The following is a 20,141-nucleotide window of genomic DNA, read 5'->3' as shown; positions in this document are numbered from 1 at the left end:
GAAAATATTATTAGTAGATATTAAACAATTCAATTTCTACAATTTTGCTGTACTACTGGGTATAAAAGGGGCTGGTTAAGTTAGCAACTATTTTAAACTGTGTAATTCAGTAATTCACAGCACCTTGTATTGTATTGTATTGATCATTTCATAGCGAGTGTGAATAAGTTACAATGTAAATGTCACAGATACTTTTGTAGGTCATGTACTGTTCTTGAGTTATGTTGTAAAGAGGGCTGAAACAACAACACTTTTGTAAAATGTACATAACTCATCAAGCAAGTTACAGAGTATTTGATTTGTAGAATGAACTTTTGCAAAACAACAATGCATTATTTTTCAATAACATATTGATAGCGAGTGTGTAGAAGTCAAATGTCACGGTTATACTTTTGTAGGCCCTGTTGTCCTTGTGTTGTAAAGAGGATTTAAGCGGCAACACTTTTGTAAAATGTTCATAACTTCTCAAGCAAGTTTTCAAAGTTTTATAGAAGGAACTTTTGCAAAACAACAAAGTGTTATTTTGCAAAACAAAGTGTTATTTTTAAATAAGATATTGATAAATCAAGATTCAAGATTTGGCTGCTTGGACCGACAATACCGCATCTACCCTTAAATTGCTTCAACAAGAATAATTGTTGATTATTGTGGGTGAGCAAGCCTATACAGTGCAATGCACTTAGATTATTTTGACATTATTATAGCGGTGGCAACTTTATTTTGTTCAAAATTTAAATAAGCAGAAAAGATAAATAGTTTCTGGGTTAGTATGTTGCCTTGTGATATCCGTTTCCGGACACTATTCATGATCTTATCATTAAATGTGTCCTGAAATTGGAACTCTTAGAGTTCTGTGTTACTTGAAGGTTAGAGTTTGGTCAGATAGGCATTTTACAAATTCGGTTTCAAAATATTACAATGAGCACCCATTTCAGGTTTTATTCTCAAGTCAGATAAAGACCAAAATATCTCTTGATAAACATATATTTCAAGTTTCAGGGGAAAGAAGAATTACGCATCGCACACTAGCACAATTAAGCATGAATTTACAAATGGAATTCCCTTGTTTATATATTTCAAGGTCGGTTGAAGAAATTCCAATAAGATAATTTTGTCGAATTGTGCATTGTTCATTTAAAAATAATGTATGTTACTTAGATAGTACAAAAATTACACTTGATTATATATGGAATTGTTGATCTATCTTTAAAAATATACATGTACATTGTATTTGATAAGTTGTGCTATACACGCTTGAAACATGCGTGATTGTATTGTATTGTAATTATAGCTTAAACAACATTGCGTTCTAATTTTATACATATTTTGTGTATAATAGACATATTGATAGAGGTAAAATATTTAAAGAACAAGTAATGTTAAACCGATACATGTATATGCCTTTATGCTATGCATGGGCTCCCGATTATTTGTTTCAGAACATAGAGTTTGATGATAAGCATCCGAAAATTATTGTCTTTGATTCAATAATCTTTGTGTCTATATTATTAGGGTGCACCAGTGAATTTTCTGTGTTTTCTTGTTTTGCCTGGCTTTTTGAGATAATAATCGTTAATAAGTCTATATATTCATGTTTGCCAATAGCTTACATGCATGTCTTAATTATTTTATTTTAAATAAACCATTGTTCATACTTTGGTCTAAATCTATTATATTGTTTCGCACTGGTGTTCAATAGATTTTTGTTAAGAAAACCGCAGAATGAGTAAACCAATATTTGTCTGGTCTTGGGGCCTACCCCAATGCCTAGGTGATTGTTCACTACAATTATTGGTGGACACTAACAGTAAATTAAGAGTTGATAGCCTTCCATTGTCATCAGAGGGATTGAATTGGTTCAGGGTTTTTTTGATGCATTTTGGTGCATCCGGATCTTTTGTTTTCCACCTTTGTTAATTTGCTTTTTGGGGGGGGGAGGGGGAATTATGCAAGTTTCTCCATTGAGAAACTTGTATGGCATTGTTTCTTCTTTTGGAGATTTCTGTTTATTTAATAATTGCGTTATAAATATTGTTTTCCAATTCAATCCTCTGTTTGATCCAAAGAGGTATCTGTATTTGCTTAAGATGAAATTTGGTTAAATGTGATACAGAAGTCAATTCTTGCATGTCCAGCCTATATGGTTGGCTTGTTGTACACATTTTTCCAATAATTCTTGTATTGTGTTATTAATAATATTTATTGGAAGATAAATAACTATTTATATTATGTCTTAACTGCTATGAAAGTGCTATGATTATTATATTATTATTATATTATGAAATCTATCATTATTTATCATTATTTATCTCAATTATATTTATGTATATGAATATAAAATTGTTGAATGGTCATAAATAGCTTAATAAATGGTCCTCATGATCGGGAGGGCAAGGCGGAGTCTAATTATTGCTTTGGTGTTGTGTTTTCCTGATGTCTCGAGACAATGACGTTTTTCAAAGTTGAAAATCTTTTAAAAACCAGATTGTCTCAGCATCAGGGAAACTTGGGCATTCATGTGCAGCCAAGTCTGGACAATTATCCTATCAGTTCCACTTGAGCCATATCAAGTCCTCTTGAAAGTTTATGCTATTGATTTGGGTCATGGTATTGGAATGATGTAGGAGTTGTTGTGTTGTTATAGCAACAATCCCAGATTCTTGGCCATTCAGATGGCACTTTAGTGGGGTGCAGCCAATCAGGTCTCTGCTTTAATTCCATTTCTTTTGTTGTGTTCACACCTTTCTTAGTAAACCACTTGCATTTGCTCCTCCGATCATGCTGGACCAAAAATCCCACCCACCCTCCCAGTAGCTGGAAGGGTAATTCAGTTATCTCATTTGTCCAAGATGCTTCAATAAAAGTATGTCAAATTATGCTACTCTCCGCTTTGTCTGGAGTTTTCTTCAAATCCTAAAGAATCTCGTCAGTAGATTGTCTCCACTTTCTACTACGCTTTGTGATGGAGTCTCGTCAATACCTGATGAAACTTGTCTGTAGATTGTCTCCACTTTCTACTACGCTTTGTATGGAGTCTCGTCAATACCTGATGAGACTCGTCTGTAGATTTTCTCCACTTTCTACTACGCTTTGTATGGAGTCTCATCAATACCTGATGAAACTTGTCTGTAGATTGTCTCCACTTTCTACTACGCTTTGTATGGAGTCTCATCAATACCTGATGAGACTCGTCTGTAGATTGTCTCCACTTTCTACTACGCTTTGTATGGAGTCTCGTCAATACCTGATGAAACTTGTCTGTAGATTGTCTCCACTTTCTACTACGCTTTGTATGGAGTCTCGTCAATACCTGATGAGACTCGTCTGTAGATTGTCTCCACTTTCTACTACGCTTTGTATGGAGTCTCGTCAATACCTGATGAAACTTGTCTGTAGATTGTCTCCACTTTCTACTACGCTTTTAATGGGAAATGTATGCTTTTATGGATTTTCTTCAAATCCTGAAGAATCTCGTCTGTAGATTGTCTCCACTTTCTACTGCGCTTTGTATGGAGTCTCGTCAATACCTGATGAAACTTGTCTGTAGATTGTCTCCACTTTCTACTACGCTTTGTATGGAGTCTCGTCAATACCTGATGAGACTCGTCTGTAGATTGTCTCCACTTTCTACTACGCTTTGTATGGAGTTTCGTCAATACCTGATGAAACTTGTCTGTAGATTGTCTCCACTTTCTACTACGCTTTGTATGGAGTTTCGTCAATACCTGATGAAACTTGTCTGTAGATTGTCTCCACTTTCTACTACGCTTTTAAAGGGAAATGTATGCTTTTATGGATTTTCTTCAAATCCTGAAGAATCTCGCCTGTAGATTGTCTCCACTTTCTACTGCGCTTTGTATGGAGTCTCGTCAATACCTGATGAAACTTGTCTGTAGATTGTCTCCACTTTCTACTACGCTTTGTATGGAGTCTCGTCAATACCTGATGAAACTTGTCTGTAGATTGTCTCCACTTTCTACTACGCTTTGTATGGAGTTTCGTCAATACCTGATGAAACTTGTCTGTAGATTGTCTCCACTTTCTACTACGCTTTTAAAGGGAAATGTATGCTTTTTATGGATTTTCTTCAAATCCTGAAGAATCTCGTCTGTAGATTGTCTCCACTTTCTACTGCGCTTTGTATGGAGTCTCGTCAATACCTGATGAAACTTGTCTGTAGATTGTCTCCACTTTCTACTACGCTTTGTATGGAGTCTCGTCAATACCTGATGAAACTTGTCTGTAGATTGTCTCCACTTTCTACTACGCTTTGTATGGAGTCTCGTCAATACCTGATGAGACTCGTCTGTAGATTTTCTCCACTTTCTACTACGCTTTGTATGGAGTCTCATCAATACCTGATGAAACTTGTCTGTAGATTGTCTCCACTTTCTACTACGCTTTGTATGGAGTCTCGTCAATACCTGATGAGACTCGTCTGTAGATTGTCTCCACTTTCTACTACGCTTTGTATGGAGTCTCGTCAATACCTGATGAAACTTGTCTGTAGATTGTCTCCACTTTCTACTACGCTTTGTATGGAGTCTCGTCAATACCTGATGAGACTCGCCTGTAGATTGTCTCCACTTTCTACTACGCTTTGTATGGAGTCTCGTCAATACCTGATGAAACTTGTCTGTAGATTGTCTCCACTTTCTACTACGCTTTTAATGGGAAATGTATGCTTTTATGGATTTTCTTCAAATCCTGAAGAATCTCGTCTGTAGATTGTCTCCACTTTCTACTGCGCTTTGTATGGAGTCTCGTCAATACCTGATGAAACTTGTCTGTAGATTGTCTCCACTTTCTACTACGCTTTGTATGGAGTCTCGTCAATACCTGATGAGACTCGTCTGTAGATTGTCTCCACTTTCTACTACGCTTTGTATGGAGTTTCGTCAATACCTGATGAAACTTGTCTGTAGATTGTCTCCACTTTCTACTACGCTTTGTATGGAGTTTCGTCAATACCTGATGAAACTTGTCTGTAGATTGTCTCCACTTTCTACTACGCTTTTAAAGGGAAATGTATGCTTTTTATGGATTTTCTTCAAATCCTGAAGAATCGCGTCTGTAGATTGTCTCCACTTTCTACTGCGCTTTGTATGGAGTCTCGTCAATACCTGATGAAACTTGTCTGTAGATTGTCTCCACTTTCTACTACGCTTTGTATGGAGTCTCGTCAATACCTGATGAAACTTGTCTGTAGATTGTCTCCACTTTCTACTACGCTTTGTATGGAGTCTCGTCAATACCTGATGAAACTTGTCTGTAGATTGTCTCCACTTTCTACTACGCTTTGTATGGAGTTTCGTCAATACCTGATGAAACTTGTCTGTAGATTGTCTCCACTTTCTACTACGCTTTTAAAGGAAATGTATGCTTTTATGGATTTTCTTCAAATCCTGAAGAATCTCGTCTGTAGATTGTCTCCACTTTCTACTGCGCTTTGTATGGAGTCTCGTCAATACCTGATGAAACTTGTCTGTAGATTGTCTCCACTTTCTACTACGCTTTGTATGGAGTCTCGTCAATACCTGATGAAACTTGTCTGTAGATTGTCTCCACTTTCTACTACGCTTTGTATGGAGTCTCGTCAATACCTGATGAAACTTGTCTGTAGATTGTCTCCACTTTCTACTACGCTTTATGTAGAGTAATTTATGCTTATTTGAAGTGCCTTTTTGGCTTGATTGTTTTTGTCAGTGGATTATTTCATTTATTAATATATTTTTATAGTAAATGTTGGCTGACTTTTCAATAATTACCAGCTTATATAGGGATTTAAAGATTTAATTCATTGATAGAGTTGGCATTGTTTCTTCTTTTGGAGATTTCTGTTTATTTAATAATTGCGTTATAAATATTGTTTTCCAATTCAATCCTCTGTTTGATCCAAAGAGGTATCTGTATTTGCTTAAGATGAAATTTGGTTAAATGTGATACAGAAGTCAATTCTTGCATGTCCAGCCTATATGGTTGGCTTGTTGTACACATTTTTCCAATAATTCTTGTATTGTGTTATTAATAATATTTATTGGAAGATAAATAACTATTTATATTATTTCTTAACTGCTATGAAAGTGCTATGATTATTATATTATTATTATATTATGAAATCTATCATTATTTATCATTATTTATCTCAATTATATTTATGTATATGAATATAAAATTGTTGAATGGTCATAAATAGCTTAATAAATGGTCCTCATGATCGGGAGGGCAATGCGGAGTCTAATTATTGCTTTGGTGTTGTGTTTTCCTGATGTCTCGAGACAATAACTCTGTGGCACTTGAAGTATGATTATCTTGAGGAATGCATTTGCACAAGTTATAATAACCGCTATGGCTGCCATAACTTAGTAATTATTCATGTATAAAAGTATAAAAAAATTTAACGGTAAGACATCAAGGAATCTGAATATAAATACAGATTTGGTGTAAAAACAACAATTTTGAAGAAAATCACAACGTATCTGTGCGTCAACAAATTGCGCGACTACACAGCGATTCATTGTTGCACGTGTGTACCCCGCTGGTACAACAAAGATTTTCTCTCTTTTCAAATTGCGAACACGAGTGAAATAGTGAAATAAAATCCATAAAATAATGCAGTTGGGGTTTACAAATCTGGATTTTCTTTCCTTGTATTGATAAAAAACATAACAAAGTACATACATATCAAAAAAGTTCAATTTCACGAAAGAAACAATGTCTAGAGTACACAGCCACATTAAGCTCTGCTCAATAATAATACGATCAGCAAGCTAATACATGCATTGTAGTCACTGGAATGAAATAGCAATTTTCTTTGTTTAACCTTATTTGTTTGGCTCAAAATTAAAAGACGACATGGCGATCAGTGAAAACTAACATTCAAATAGGAATAGATTCTTTATGTAAATCGCATATTATTGCTTTAATGATTAGCAGCCGCGGAGTCCCGTATTTGCCTGTACGTGGACTCCCGTATTCCATTCCAGTTTTCATCTGTTGTCGTTCACCGGTTGTCGTTCACCAGTCATTAATTAGGCCTATGCTAAATGCTGGTGAAATCTGTCATCCTTCATATCCTTTCAAATTTTGCTACATATTTTGACATTATTGTTTTTCATTTTAGTTATGTGACAAGGGTTGGATCTCATACATATTAACAATAAGCTCAACTGATATGAAAGAAACTTGCTAATAATAGTAATAATGATAATAATGGTGTGACTTCAACCTTGGTCATGGTTGAGCAGGTGTTACTGCGTGGGCTTGTGTTTGCAAGTCTTTTGCAGTTTGTTGCTTCCTGGTGCGCAGTGCCTAAACCTGAAAGTATTGCAGGACACATTTGATATCTCGATATCATTGATTTTGGATGAACATGAAGGATGTGTGAACCAAGCATGAAGATAATTATTTTTATTTTGTTGATGACCATATTGCTGGCTGCTGTGGCCAGTGCACAGGGACAAGGTTTGTCACACATTTTCTTATAATTGCTGTATGTTTGAAAGATGGTGAAATTATGTTTATGAAAAATCAAGTTTTGTATGCTTTGCAAAACTCCTTTCCAAATAATATAATAAAGGCCATATCATCTGCGATCAATATGTAGCCACAATTGCACACAGTGGCAGTACCAGAAATTTCTTTTGGGGAGCATTGGGGGGGGCACAGTGTCGACACCCTCACGATAAATATAAATTTAATACTCCATTGGTGAGCGACGGGCGAGTGGTATTTCACCGAACGCAAAAAAAGGAGTTCTATCTGATTGGCTAGCAATCGATCGCTTAGATCGCTCAGTAGTGAACTACAAACTCAAAATGGAGCAATGTATTCAATTCTATTGAAATCAATATTTTATTATTGACGTAGATAAAGAGAGTGATAGTGTGTCAATAATGTACATGATAGAGCACCTGGATTTTACATGTATTTATGCGCGAGTGTTTCGGATTACTTGTTAATCAATTGTTGAGGGCGGCATTGCCATCCAATTAACCGTATCACCACATACACTTCTAGTGCCCGTTTCTATTCATCGTTATGTATTCTTCTCCCGTGCATTATTTTTGCGAACTACCCTTCATAGCCCAAATTATATAAACCTGCACGCTAAACAATGCATTATCTAAAACCCTATATCAGTCCCAGAACAATGCCAAATATGGATTAAAAGACCTTTGACCTTGGATGTACAACAGCATGTTATGATCTAATGGGAAACTGTGCACATCAACAAACACCATTTCTATCAAAAAGGCAACAGCCGATATAATTTGAAACCACATAAATTACTAGAGTTGGTTCTTCTCTTGGATTTGGACCAAGCTTTAGAATATCGACTGTTGCGTTTTGAAATAAAACAAACCAGAAATTTATCACCCATTGTAAAGATATGGCACATGTACCGAATACATGTACATACATTGGCTGACCTTGTGGATTTCCTGGCCCAGCCATGTTAACCACATAAGGAGATTATACGATTAACCTAGTGCAGCTATTGTCATAGCAGGGTATTATTATGTAATACTCCTGATCCATATTTGGCACTCTCTTGGACTGTATATAGTAGAATTAGGTGGCGCTTTCGACACAGAGGTCACATAACTATAGAATTGTCTGTTCGGTATATATACCATCAAAAAACTACGAATATACATTCTGTGGTGTTAAAATGGTATAGTTACAAACGGTGTTCTATTTTGCAAATATCATCGTCATAAATTATGATAAATGACCTCAAATAAATCAAACATCAAATGAGAATAATCGAGCTTCTATTAATTAAAAAGGGCCAAAAACAGGTGGATCATAATTATACAAGATGACACCATTGCAAAATATTCAGCATTTTATAAATGAAATACATGTAGGCCTATATCTAAAATAACATGGCCGGGCCCGGGAAAAACACACTAGCGCATAATATCATTATCATGCTTTATAATACTGAACAAATTGTAAAATCCCAATGTCGTGTGTTTTAATATAAGTAGATTTTTTAAAGTTCAAATTATAGAGCTATAAAGTCCAGTTGATATGTTTTTTTTCTCATCTCAATTCACCGTAGTACTAGTCAGACATCTAAATTGATCGTTTCCAGGTGAACTGGTTCAGTGCTCTCTGTGTTCGAAACCACGATATTAAATGATCACAACATAAAGTCAATTGGTTAAAAACCATGCGTGAATAAGTTGCTAAAGTATGACGTATGACGCAATCGATACCATTGATAGTTAACTTATACAGGGCAAAAATGCAATAACTCCACGGCGCGTGCGATTATCTTGACTAATGCATTGCACTCAGTTCATTATCCTTATCATACACGCACCGTGGTGGTGACGCAGTTTGTTATCGCTCTTGATGCCTGGTGTATTATACAGTATAATAAAAATTCCTTTCAAAAAGGAATAGGGCGCCCAATGTGAGCTTGGACGTGATATGGTGAATTCCATGGCATGGTGTTTAGATTTGATATTATAATGATTTTTTCTAGGGAAGAGTAGAAGATGATAAAATGCAAATGTGTTTGATTGGGGAAGGTGTATCACAGGACCGTTTTGGATGAAATAAATTGAATTGGAATGAAGCTGTCGTGTCAATTTGCGATTATGTGGGGTGGGGGAGTTTTTGGGGCACATTGTAGTGATGATATTGCTTTGGATATTGAATATTGTTGAATTTCGTTATGCATGGGGGTATATGATGGATAGTATATAGAAGACACAAGTAAGTAAGCCCCCCTGGCAAAATATTGGTGGGGGGTTATCCCCCACCCGGGATCTACGCCTATGTTGACCAAAAGAAAAGGTTTTATGAATGTATAACGTCTGTGATACATATACATCATCTACTTGCTAATACACTGAAAATCTAATAGAGATGAAGGATAAAAAACAATTACAGAACATTCATTCTTCATAAAAGTAGCTATGGGTATACAATGTTTACAAGATAAGAACGTTAATGTTAATGAACGTAACGTCTTTGATACATAGTTGTTAACACACTGAAAATCTGACTAGAGATTTACAATTTGATGATATCCAAAAGAATACTTAGCATTGAAGAATTAAAAAAAATTACAGAACTTTCATTTGTTAACATACACGTAACATCCTCGACACATCTAGGATCCGCATAATTTGTTGATTAATGTCATAAACAGTCACAAAAGATTTATGGTCTGATCATTTTATCATTTTAAGGGGGACCCGATATTGCATTTGGAAGAACCAGGCTTTTCAATAACTATCAAAACTGCTGGGTACCAAACATTTTGATACAGCTTGTACATGTTGTATAGTAATTTATTCTAATTTCCATGCAAAAGAAGCCAGTTGTTTCACCCTTAAAACAAATACACCATAATTTTCAATTACACCATGCAGATAGATAAGACCTTGGTAAGATAAGCATGTTAATTGTTATGTCACTATCACTATCTTGATCTTGATAAGATGCCTACTCATACACTGTACCATGCTGCAGCGTATTAAACAAGGACAACTATACAACATACATTTGTACATTCATTGAATGACTTTGAAACTTTGGGTACAAAAACTCATACTCTGCAAGTTAGGTCAACTTTTGCACTATGATTGTTTATTTGAGGTTATTGGACTATGCCAATGAGACTAGGCTATTGTGGTCCATAGTGTTGGTCACCGTCTACCGGGTTCTAAGAGGCGGTAAACTGTTTTAAGCCCGTACAAAGGCCACAGGTTATTTGGTGTTTTTATAAGTCCATTAATTTTGTATTTTAAACAAAGAATATACGCACAAGATTTTATCCCATGCATATCAGAAAACAATAATAAAATAAAATCCAAGCAAATTGTGGTTTTATTTCTGAGCTGGGCATAATTTTAGCAAAACAATTGCGAAGTAAATCTAGCAAGAGTGAAATTAGAAGCTTTTTGCAAAGTCATGCCAATAAGGTGCGCCCTCTTAAGGCGGGCGCCCCAAAAAGTGAGAAACAGAACATTACCAGAAATAATGGGCGACTCGGAGTGTTGTTCAGAGCTGGTGAAATGTTTAGTTGTTTTTAGGTTGAGATCCGAAGGATCATAACCTCACACCATCTAACATTTAGGCAGTCCTGAACAACACTCGCCCATTATTTCTGGTAATGGTCTATTTTCAACCGTTTATCTTACATGATACGGTGAACAAAATTACATTGTTTGCCACTGAAAATATATATAATAATTCAAATGAAATTTAATGACAAACTTCAATTTCTTAAAAACACTAATACATTATACATAATTAATTTTTTTAAAATGTATTTGAAGTACTTTGGTAGTTCATTCACTTACGTGGATAGTCCCACTTGAGTGTATTCACTCTTGACCATTGTTATCCAAATGATTAATGAATAATGCAAATTGCAAATAATTGAATTTATAAAAGACGGGCAGTGATGCCACCATGGGCTAAGATCTGTTTCAACACCATGACATTTATATCTTACACAATTGTGTATAAGCAGACATTTCAAGAAACAAGTAACGTAGTGTCCATTCGATGAAAATTGCTATCTGTTTATTTATCAATCAATCTGTGGATCTATATGTACGTAGAGTCCTTTTCATCAGTTCATAGTAGTTCTAGATTGTCCATATTATTTCGTTAAGTTCGCTGTTTTTATAATATGCTCGCCACCTCTTCATTACTCTAGATAACGTTTGGGCGACCAACTTTGAACAAAATAATTATAATGGATAGTAATTGAATAAAAAGGGCTATACTTATCAAAAGGTCTTAGGCTCGATTCTCATCCAGATGATATTTATTTGCATTGTTAATGTTTTGCTATCTAATTCTCACACGCATATAAATAATTGAGTACTTATTATCATTTTTATTATTGTTTTATTTTATTTTGATACAACCTGTAACTTGACTATACATGCACGTATCCTTTTAAAGGTGTATTAATAATTATTATAAAGCGATCTTTGAATTATCTAACTTTAATATCGTATACGCGTGTAATTTGGTCAAATGATTACGATTTGCTAATAAATTGTCTACTTTCCATTTATTTGATTAAACAGAATCACCATATACCAAAATGCGGCTGATATACAGCACCAGCCTCCTGCTAGTCATCTTCAGCAGTCCATATGTTGTAGGGCAAGATGGCACGGGTATGGGAGCATATGAAGGTAAGTTTGAAGCCACACATTGAGAATCGTTGTTTCTCAAGTAAATGATGAGAGACTAACATGAGGTGTAAATACCCCCTTGAGCACAGGGTTGCAATTAGGTTCATTAGGGTCTGATTAAATGCATTACATAGTGGGATTACACTTGGTTAGTTCTTCTAATCTGTTTATTTAAGATAAGCGCTCCACAGACTCCGAGTATTGCACGTACAATATTGCATGCAACATATCTACGTTATTTAATCTATTGCTATTCTATTTCCAGTAATGTTTAAGTTCTAACGAATGTTTGATGACGAAAAATCGATAATATGTTACATGTAATATCTAGTAGAAATATATTATCGATTTTTCGTCATCAAACATTCGTTAGAACGTAACCATTACTGGAAATAGAATGGCAATAGATTAAACAACGTAGATATGTTGCATGCAATATTGTACGTGCAATAAAAAGTCTGAATACTGCTTAATGGCTTTAAGTGGTTATTGAAATCTTAATGAAAACAAGTGTTTAAGCTTTAAAAAGAAGATTTGGCTCTAACTAGAAACCTCTCTCACTTTTGACCTTTCGTATATATATATCCCCCACCCGACCTAAAAGTTTCAGGTGTAGATAGATATACATTTTCCCCCAAAAAGACCTAAAATATTTGGGTGTTTTGAGGATAAATATATATATCTTCAATGCGAAAGGTCAACATTTTCATGTGATGGACGGCTTTTCCTCCCAGCTACATACACTTAACTTCGAGGACTGTTAAATATCAAAAATATGAAAAATGTCTTATTTTTAATAATTTGCCATAATATTATTTTGTATTATATCACAAATTTCAATAAAATTCCCTTTAAAAGGGGAAGCCAGCTTCAATGCAGAAGAGGTCTTGTAATTTAATAGTGTGGGTGGAAGGCATTTTAGGATCACTCTTTTTTATGATCCATCATGTTCCATGACAGTCCACCAAACCAGGTGGTGGTCGCATTGCATTTTCATCGTCAACCGTGTAATTGAATGGGATTATTTTGAAAATTTAAAACGCTTGAAATTTCACAAACAAATAGGCCTATATGTAAATAATATAAATACAACCTAAAACCATGGGGGTTCGATAATGAACCCCACAAAACTAACCGAGTATTTGGAAAATGCCATACGGCCAGGCGGTTTCACAAGCTTCCGGCTCTATCATGCCAAAGTATTACTTTGATCATGCCATTCGCCGCCTGCGCCAAACCATCAATGATAAGAACATGCACACAGAAAAACCAAACATTAACTCCTATAACTTCCTGTCAACTCTTTAATTAATTATTCCAAATTGTTCTGTCTTTTTGTCTTTTCTGCCTTTTAGGCTACCCTTAGCTCATTATTAATATAAAGAAATACACTGCAGTTTTTAGTTAATTGGCTAAAAACTGCCATCCTACTTGCCTTATACATGCACATTAATTTTATATTAATTTATATATTAATTCGAAATTTATACATAGCACATTATAAAATGTATAAAGACTGATATTGTTCAATAGGCCTACATGTATATCAATTGTACCCATATCAAAAATAGGCCCTGAAATTACATCGAATTTTTCCTGTTGAAAAGACAAAACTGATGTTTAAGATATCAATTATATCATAAATGACATTTTGAGTCATTTTGATCCATAAAACGATACATACAGGATATAGGATATTTTTACTTTGACTTTTAGGTCCATAAAGGTTTTAATCATGTTATCAATACACTCACATCTCATGCTGTGCTGATCTCCAGGAGGTCTGCAAATGTAAATCTAAGAACGCCTGATAACAAGGATACTATCATTTTCTTTTGTGGAAACTATTATAGGCCTGGCATATAACTTTTAATGTTATATTTCCTTCAAACCATAACTTTTGAAATTCTCACTCGTTTTTATTTGTTGAAACGGCAAAACATACTTTCTTTTTCTTACAAATCGAATAACAGGTCATACATATATTTTCACCATAAAAAGTTCCGCTAAGTAATTCAAACCAATGCTAGTACCCCGTAATCTCTTTAGCAAACAAAGACGATCTCCGAATTAGATAGCCAGCTCTTAGCTGGCGAAAAATCAAAAATTATTTGATATCAGAAGGGCATTAATCGTATTCAGAGGATGATTTAAGCACTTCCCACCACCCCACTGGGTTTACTGTGCAGCCGGCGAGCAGTGTGAGTAACATGACACTACTGCTATGCTATGCTGCATACAAGTGCATGGTTAAATTTGAATTTGCACAGTTATATAAAAAACGCTGTGAAGATGCTGGTCGATTTCACATTTTATGGTATCTTCAGAAGTTGTGAATTATCCTTCAAACACACACCACTTTTGTTCTGAAATCGGCCAAGTAATAATGACACACGGGCAATTCCAAAACAACATATTTTGCACAGAGTTCAATGGGATTTGAAAAGTAAAGTAGCAGTTGAAACTCTAAAGATAACACTTTCGCAGTGCATGATGGGGCTTCCTTAAATCATCCTCTGAATCGTATTCAATATGCAATTTGGTGTGTCTGATGTGCTCTCAGGCCCCACAAAATACTGCGCAAAGGTGGGCGACTGATACCTTTAAAGGAAAGAAAAATGACCAGAACAGTACATGGCAATGTGTGTTTGGAGTGTTCGTTTGCTACATTAGCAATAAAACTTTAATTGGTTCAATAAAAAAAAGGTTGGTAGATCGAACCCTCCTAAATTAATTAACTATTAACATCCATGTGATAATGACATTTTTCTCTTTCAGATCTAACTTGTGCAAGCAACCCATGTCAAAATGCCGGTACTTGTCTTAGTGACATGTTTGGCCTTACATTCTTCTGTCGATGTAATGGCCTCTATACTGGGAGGTTATGTGAGCAGCAAATTTCCGTGATAGGTGAGTAATGAATTGTCCCGATATTACTCAAACTTGCTATTTCATAAAAGGATCAAACTACTAGTACTACTCACCTTTTTAGAAGATCTTATTTCTGTTTGTTGCTTATATTCCCGAAAATGGTTGCCAAAAGCGTTCACATCTATATGATTTTAACAGGAAGACTATGTTGCTCTAAACGTATTAGGCATGTGCCGAACTTTTAGGTGATGTTTCTCCTTCTAAATTAATCAGAATCCAGCCAACCGTCATGCCTATTTACTTACTTACTTACTTACTTACTTACTTACTTACTTACCTACTTACCTACCTACTTACCTACTTATCTACTTACCTACTTACTTACTTACTTACCTACTTACTTACCTACTTACTTACTTACTTACTTACTTACTTACCTACTTACTTACTTACTACTTACTTACTTACTTACCTACTTACTTACTTACTACTTACTTACTTACTTACCTACTTACTTACTTACCTACTTACTTTACTCTTTTGAATATACACCTAACAGCATCCTATAGCACCACATCTCAAATGCATCTATCTTCTTCCTGTCATTCTTTGTCATTGCCCAGGATTCGCACCAGTATGTTGCAATTGAGAAGACTGTTGCACGAATAACCGTACCTTAAGGTTGACTGATAAATCACGACTCTTCCAGATCTTTGACATACTCGGAGTTGTTGTCCTTGCCATGGCTAATCTTCTTTTGATCTCAGATGTGCTATCACCTTTGTTGTCAATCATTGAACCCAGGTATTAAAACTGTTTAACCTCCTCAATCTTTTGGCCATCTATCAAAAGGTCCTCTCCAGTTCCAATTCTGAATGCATTTCAAAAGGGCCAGCAGTTCAGCTCTACTGCTGCATATTAGGGTGGTATCGTTACCATACCATACCGCCAAGTTTGACTCCACCAGTTCTGTCATGATGTCTTCTGAATAAATGTTAAACAGGTTTGGAGACAATATGCAACCCTATCGTAGCCCTCTTCCAATCTTGAACCATTCGGTATCTCCATTACTTGTCCTGACTGCAGATTCCTGGTCCTCGTATAGTTGACTAATGAGATAAATAATTTGATCCAGGAATTCCACCCTTCTCATTGTCTTCCACAAGTGGGGATGGCTGATACAGTCTTAGGCCTTGCTGTAGTCAATGAAGCAGATAATTATTAAGTGCTAGTTCGTGATCTTTACACTTCTCAATTATATTCCTGATGTTTACAATCTGATCTCTAGTCCCTCTTCCTTCTCGAAAGCTAGTCTGCTCCTCAGAAATCTCCTGGTCTAGTTTTAGCTTTAGCCTTCTGATGATGATCTTTAGCAGAACCGTTAATACTGGCATGACATATCAAGCTGATGGTACGATGGTTGGCGCACTGTAGGTTTTAATGCACCTGTGACAGTCACCAAAGCCCTGTATCTTGCCCTGATCAGAAGTGATCTTGAGTTTGGTAGCTGCCTCTGGAGTGGTACTTCCAGACACAATGTTGAGTAACTGGAAGGTGTCCAGAGGCGAGCTACCAAATTCATTGTGCACAATCCTGATCTGGACCATCGGGAGCGCTTGTGTAAATTGAACTTGCTCACTCTTACATTACGTAGGGAGCAGCTTGACTTTTCATTGTTTTTAAGTGTATTACCTTTTATGTATGACCTGGACATTAACAAACATGTCAAATTTTGCAACTCTGGGGCTGGACAAGTGCATCCCACTACGAGATCATCTTCTGCTCCTCTTCTTCTGAAGGTTCCTTTTTGTAGGACTGAGGCATTCAAGTCATCTTTTTTCAACCGCATCTTTGTGGAATCAGCTTTCCCCTGGTACCAGGTCTTCTGTTTCTTTTTCTATTTTTAGAACTAATGTGGTTCTTTTTTAAACTCAAACTTTGAATCAAATTTCGAAGCCACTAATACTTGCACGTGCGTAGTTTTCTTCATGTAACTGTGCAGTCGTCCGTGGACGGAATGGAGGAAGCATCATCTTGACATGCTCTATATATTTTTTACCTTATTAATCACTTTCTCAGGTAATGAATGTGCGCAACCGTGTCAAAATGGTGGTAATTGTGTGCCTACCGTCCCTGCCAGACCTGCTAGTGGCGACCGGGCCGCCACCGCCGCAGCTTCATTTGTCTGTCAATGTCCAAATGGTCTTAGAGGACCAGACTGTACGACACGTAAGTATATGATCTGGGATAGGTACCAAACAATACGATGAGGGTGATACGTATAAGATTAATCAAGAACAACAACAGTATTAATAAGAACAACAACAATAACAACAACAATATTTAAATAATAATAATAATAATAATAATAATAATAATAATAATAATAATAATAATAATAATAATAATAATATGTAACAAAATTATAATCATAATTAGGCCGCTGTGCACTCTCAGACATGCATGTAGTAAAGTAAAAGTGCCATAACTTTGTAATTACAGACATTTAGTATGGAATATTTGTTTGCAACATTCCTAGACTAGTCTGGAAGGGGTCTGCAAAAACCGCACGGGCTAAATTTTAATTTACATTATGGTGCTCATGATGTAGTGAATTAGCCTAAAATGGCGGATTTAAAGAGACTTGAATTTGATTTTTGTGGGGTAAATTTCTGAATTTGAGCAACATTATTCTGATATTATCAAATTCATTTTGAGGTTTGAGGTGATACATTCTGAACTGAAATACCAATAAGTGTTCGTCAGAACTGAAATGCACTTGTAATTTACCAGTTTTAAGTGCGAAGAGCTTTAAAATATGGCTCTTAAAAGTGGTGCGCACTCAGAAAGTTTGAATGGCCTCTGGGACCAAATTTTATAACTTACTGTACACAAAGAAACAGCGTGAGTTCATTGGACAACCAGGAATTCTCGCAGTTGCTTTGTACCGTAAGTTTATAACATTTGACCCCAGGGGCCATTCAAATTTTATGAGTACGTACTACTTTTTAGAGCCATATTTTAAGCTCTTCGAATGTTTATAAAATTGGTAAATTGCAAGTGTATTTCAGCTGTCATGAATGCCAATTGCTGACGAAGTTTAGGAAATATCAATATCACCTCGAACCCCTATAAATTTGATAATAACAGAGAAATGGTGCATAAAGTCCGAAATTGTGTCCCCCACAAAGCTCATAGTTAGCCATAAAACCGCCATTTTAGGCTAATTCACGACATTATGATCGCCATAATGCAAACTAATGGAAAGTACATTTTCCATCAAACAATTATTCTACACCATATCTTGACACACCCCAATTAATATTTAGCACGTGCGGTTTATGCAGCCCCTTCCAGACCAGTCTTGGAATGTTGCAAAAAATATTCCATACTAAATGTCAGGTCTGTATTTGCCGATTTTAAATTATTGCTGATATGATTGATTATAAAATGATAAATGTATTTCATGTAAATTCATTTTCATATAGCTGGAAATAATGCGTGTAATTCAAACCCTTGTGAGAATGGCGCGACCTGTATTGAAACAGCCACAGGATATGTATGTTTATGCCCCGCCGGATATGAAGGAGTAACTTGCGATGGTCAAACTGATCTAGGTATGTAGACAGATAGCCTAATAAAGCAAAAAAACTGTATTTTTGTTTGAGCATTGACTACTATTGAATTGTATTCATGTGTTATGCCATCACCGCATTAGAAAGTGCTTAATACTTCTTAAAACAATGGTCCGATGTCCAACGTTCATTAGTCTTTAAAAGTGGGTCATATATCAAATCATGTTGTCAACTGGGAGGACTCCAAGATACTTACTTGGAAAAGAGCATATCAGAAGATCCAGAGAAGTACGAGAAGCGATGGAGATCAGAAAGGGGGGGGGACAAAGACCATGAATAGAGAGGAAGGCACTTATTTCCTAAGTCACGTATATGACCCACTTTTAAAGACTGGATACAAGACCAATCACAACCGGAAGTCAGTTTCCCGGCAAAGTGGATCAGATGTTTCATATCTGAAGAAGTCCTCCGACGTGTAGGACGAAATATTAGAGTAGTAAAAACTTACTGGTTTTGTCAAGCGAAAACTTTTAATTTGAGAAATCTTAAACATTATACTTAATTCACAATTACCCCAAGACAGAGAATTTCCAAACGTGGACTAAAATGTGCGATATTTGTCTGCCCTCAGAGAGGATCATTTATTCAATACACATATACCAATATTTCTACATAAATGCAATAGTTTGAAGTACTGATCATTTACATCACATAATTTGATAAACATCTTTAGACCTGAGAAAAACTCTCATAGCCACTACCTCCCGGTAAACCTACCACTGAAAGCTAATTAACAATATATAATATAATATTAAGGTTTGAATAAATCGGAGAGCAAACATTATCCATAGCCACTACTTCCCGGTAAACATACCACTGAAAGCTAATTAAGGTGGTACTACACCCCTGGCCAATTTGTGTCTATTTTTGCATTTTTCTCAAAAATTATAGCGCATTGGTGACAAGTAAGATATGTATATTATAGGGCAAGGACTACAACTACTGCACTGAAAAATTTATTTCCCCACAGACAACAGTTGTGGAGTTACAGTCCAAAATGAGGGAAAACCAATATTTGATCAATAAATCAATAACTACTTGTCTTGAGTCACTGAAATTCCAGTGTAGTAACTGGATTGCTTGCCCCTATAATATACATAACTTTTGTTACCAGTGTTTTATTAGTTTTTGAGAAAAATGCAAAAATAGTCACAAATTTATCAAGGGGTGTAGTACCACCTTAACAGTATATAATATAATATTAGGGCTTGAATAAATCGGAGAGCAAACATTATCCATAGCCACTACTTCCCGGTAAATATACCACTGAAAGCTAATTAACAGTATATAATATAATATTAGGGCTTGAATAAATCGGAGAGCAAACATTATCCATAGCCACTACTTCCCGGTAAACATACCACTGAAAGCTAATTAACTGTATATATTATGACCTGGTAAATCATACCGATAGCCATACATTCCAGTAAAACTACCACTGAATGCTAATTTAACA

General features: G+C 35.6%; 1 protein-coding gene across 1 annotated transcript in view; it reads left to right on the top strand.

The window, feature by feature from the left end:
• Nucleotides 1–18,675, top strand: part of LOC140164775 (delta and Notch-like epidermal growth factor-related receptor) — a 31,098-nt gene extending 12,423 nt beyond the window's left edge. Inside the window, exons 2-5 of the mRNA XM_072188146.1 lie at nt 12,069–12,179; nt 14,958–15,089; nt 17,130–17,279; nt 18,539–18,675. Coding sequence (XP_072044247.1) covers nt 12,069–12,179; nt 14,958–15,089; nt 17,130–17,279; nt 18,539–18,675 — 530 coding nt within the window. The remainder of the gene's footprint in view (nt 1–12,068; nt 12,180–14,957; nt 15,090–17,129; nt 17,280–18,538) is intronic.
• The last annotated feature ends 1,466 nt before the right edge of the window (nt 18,676–20,141 follow it).

Source organism: Amphiura filiformis, chromosome 1 (genome assembly GCF_039555335.1).
Source record: "Amphiura filiformis chromosome 1, Afil_fr2py, whole genome shotgun sequence".
NCBI classification, from domain to species: Eukaryota; Metazoa; Echinodermata; class Ophiuroidea; order Amphilepidida; family Amphiuridae; genus Amphiura; species Amphiura filiformis.
Note: the sequence above shows the minus strand (reverse complement) of the source record. Positions and strands in the feature narration are given on the sequence as shown.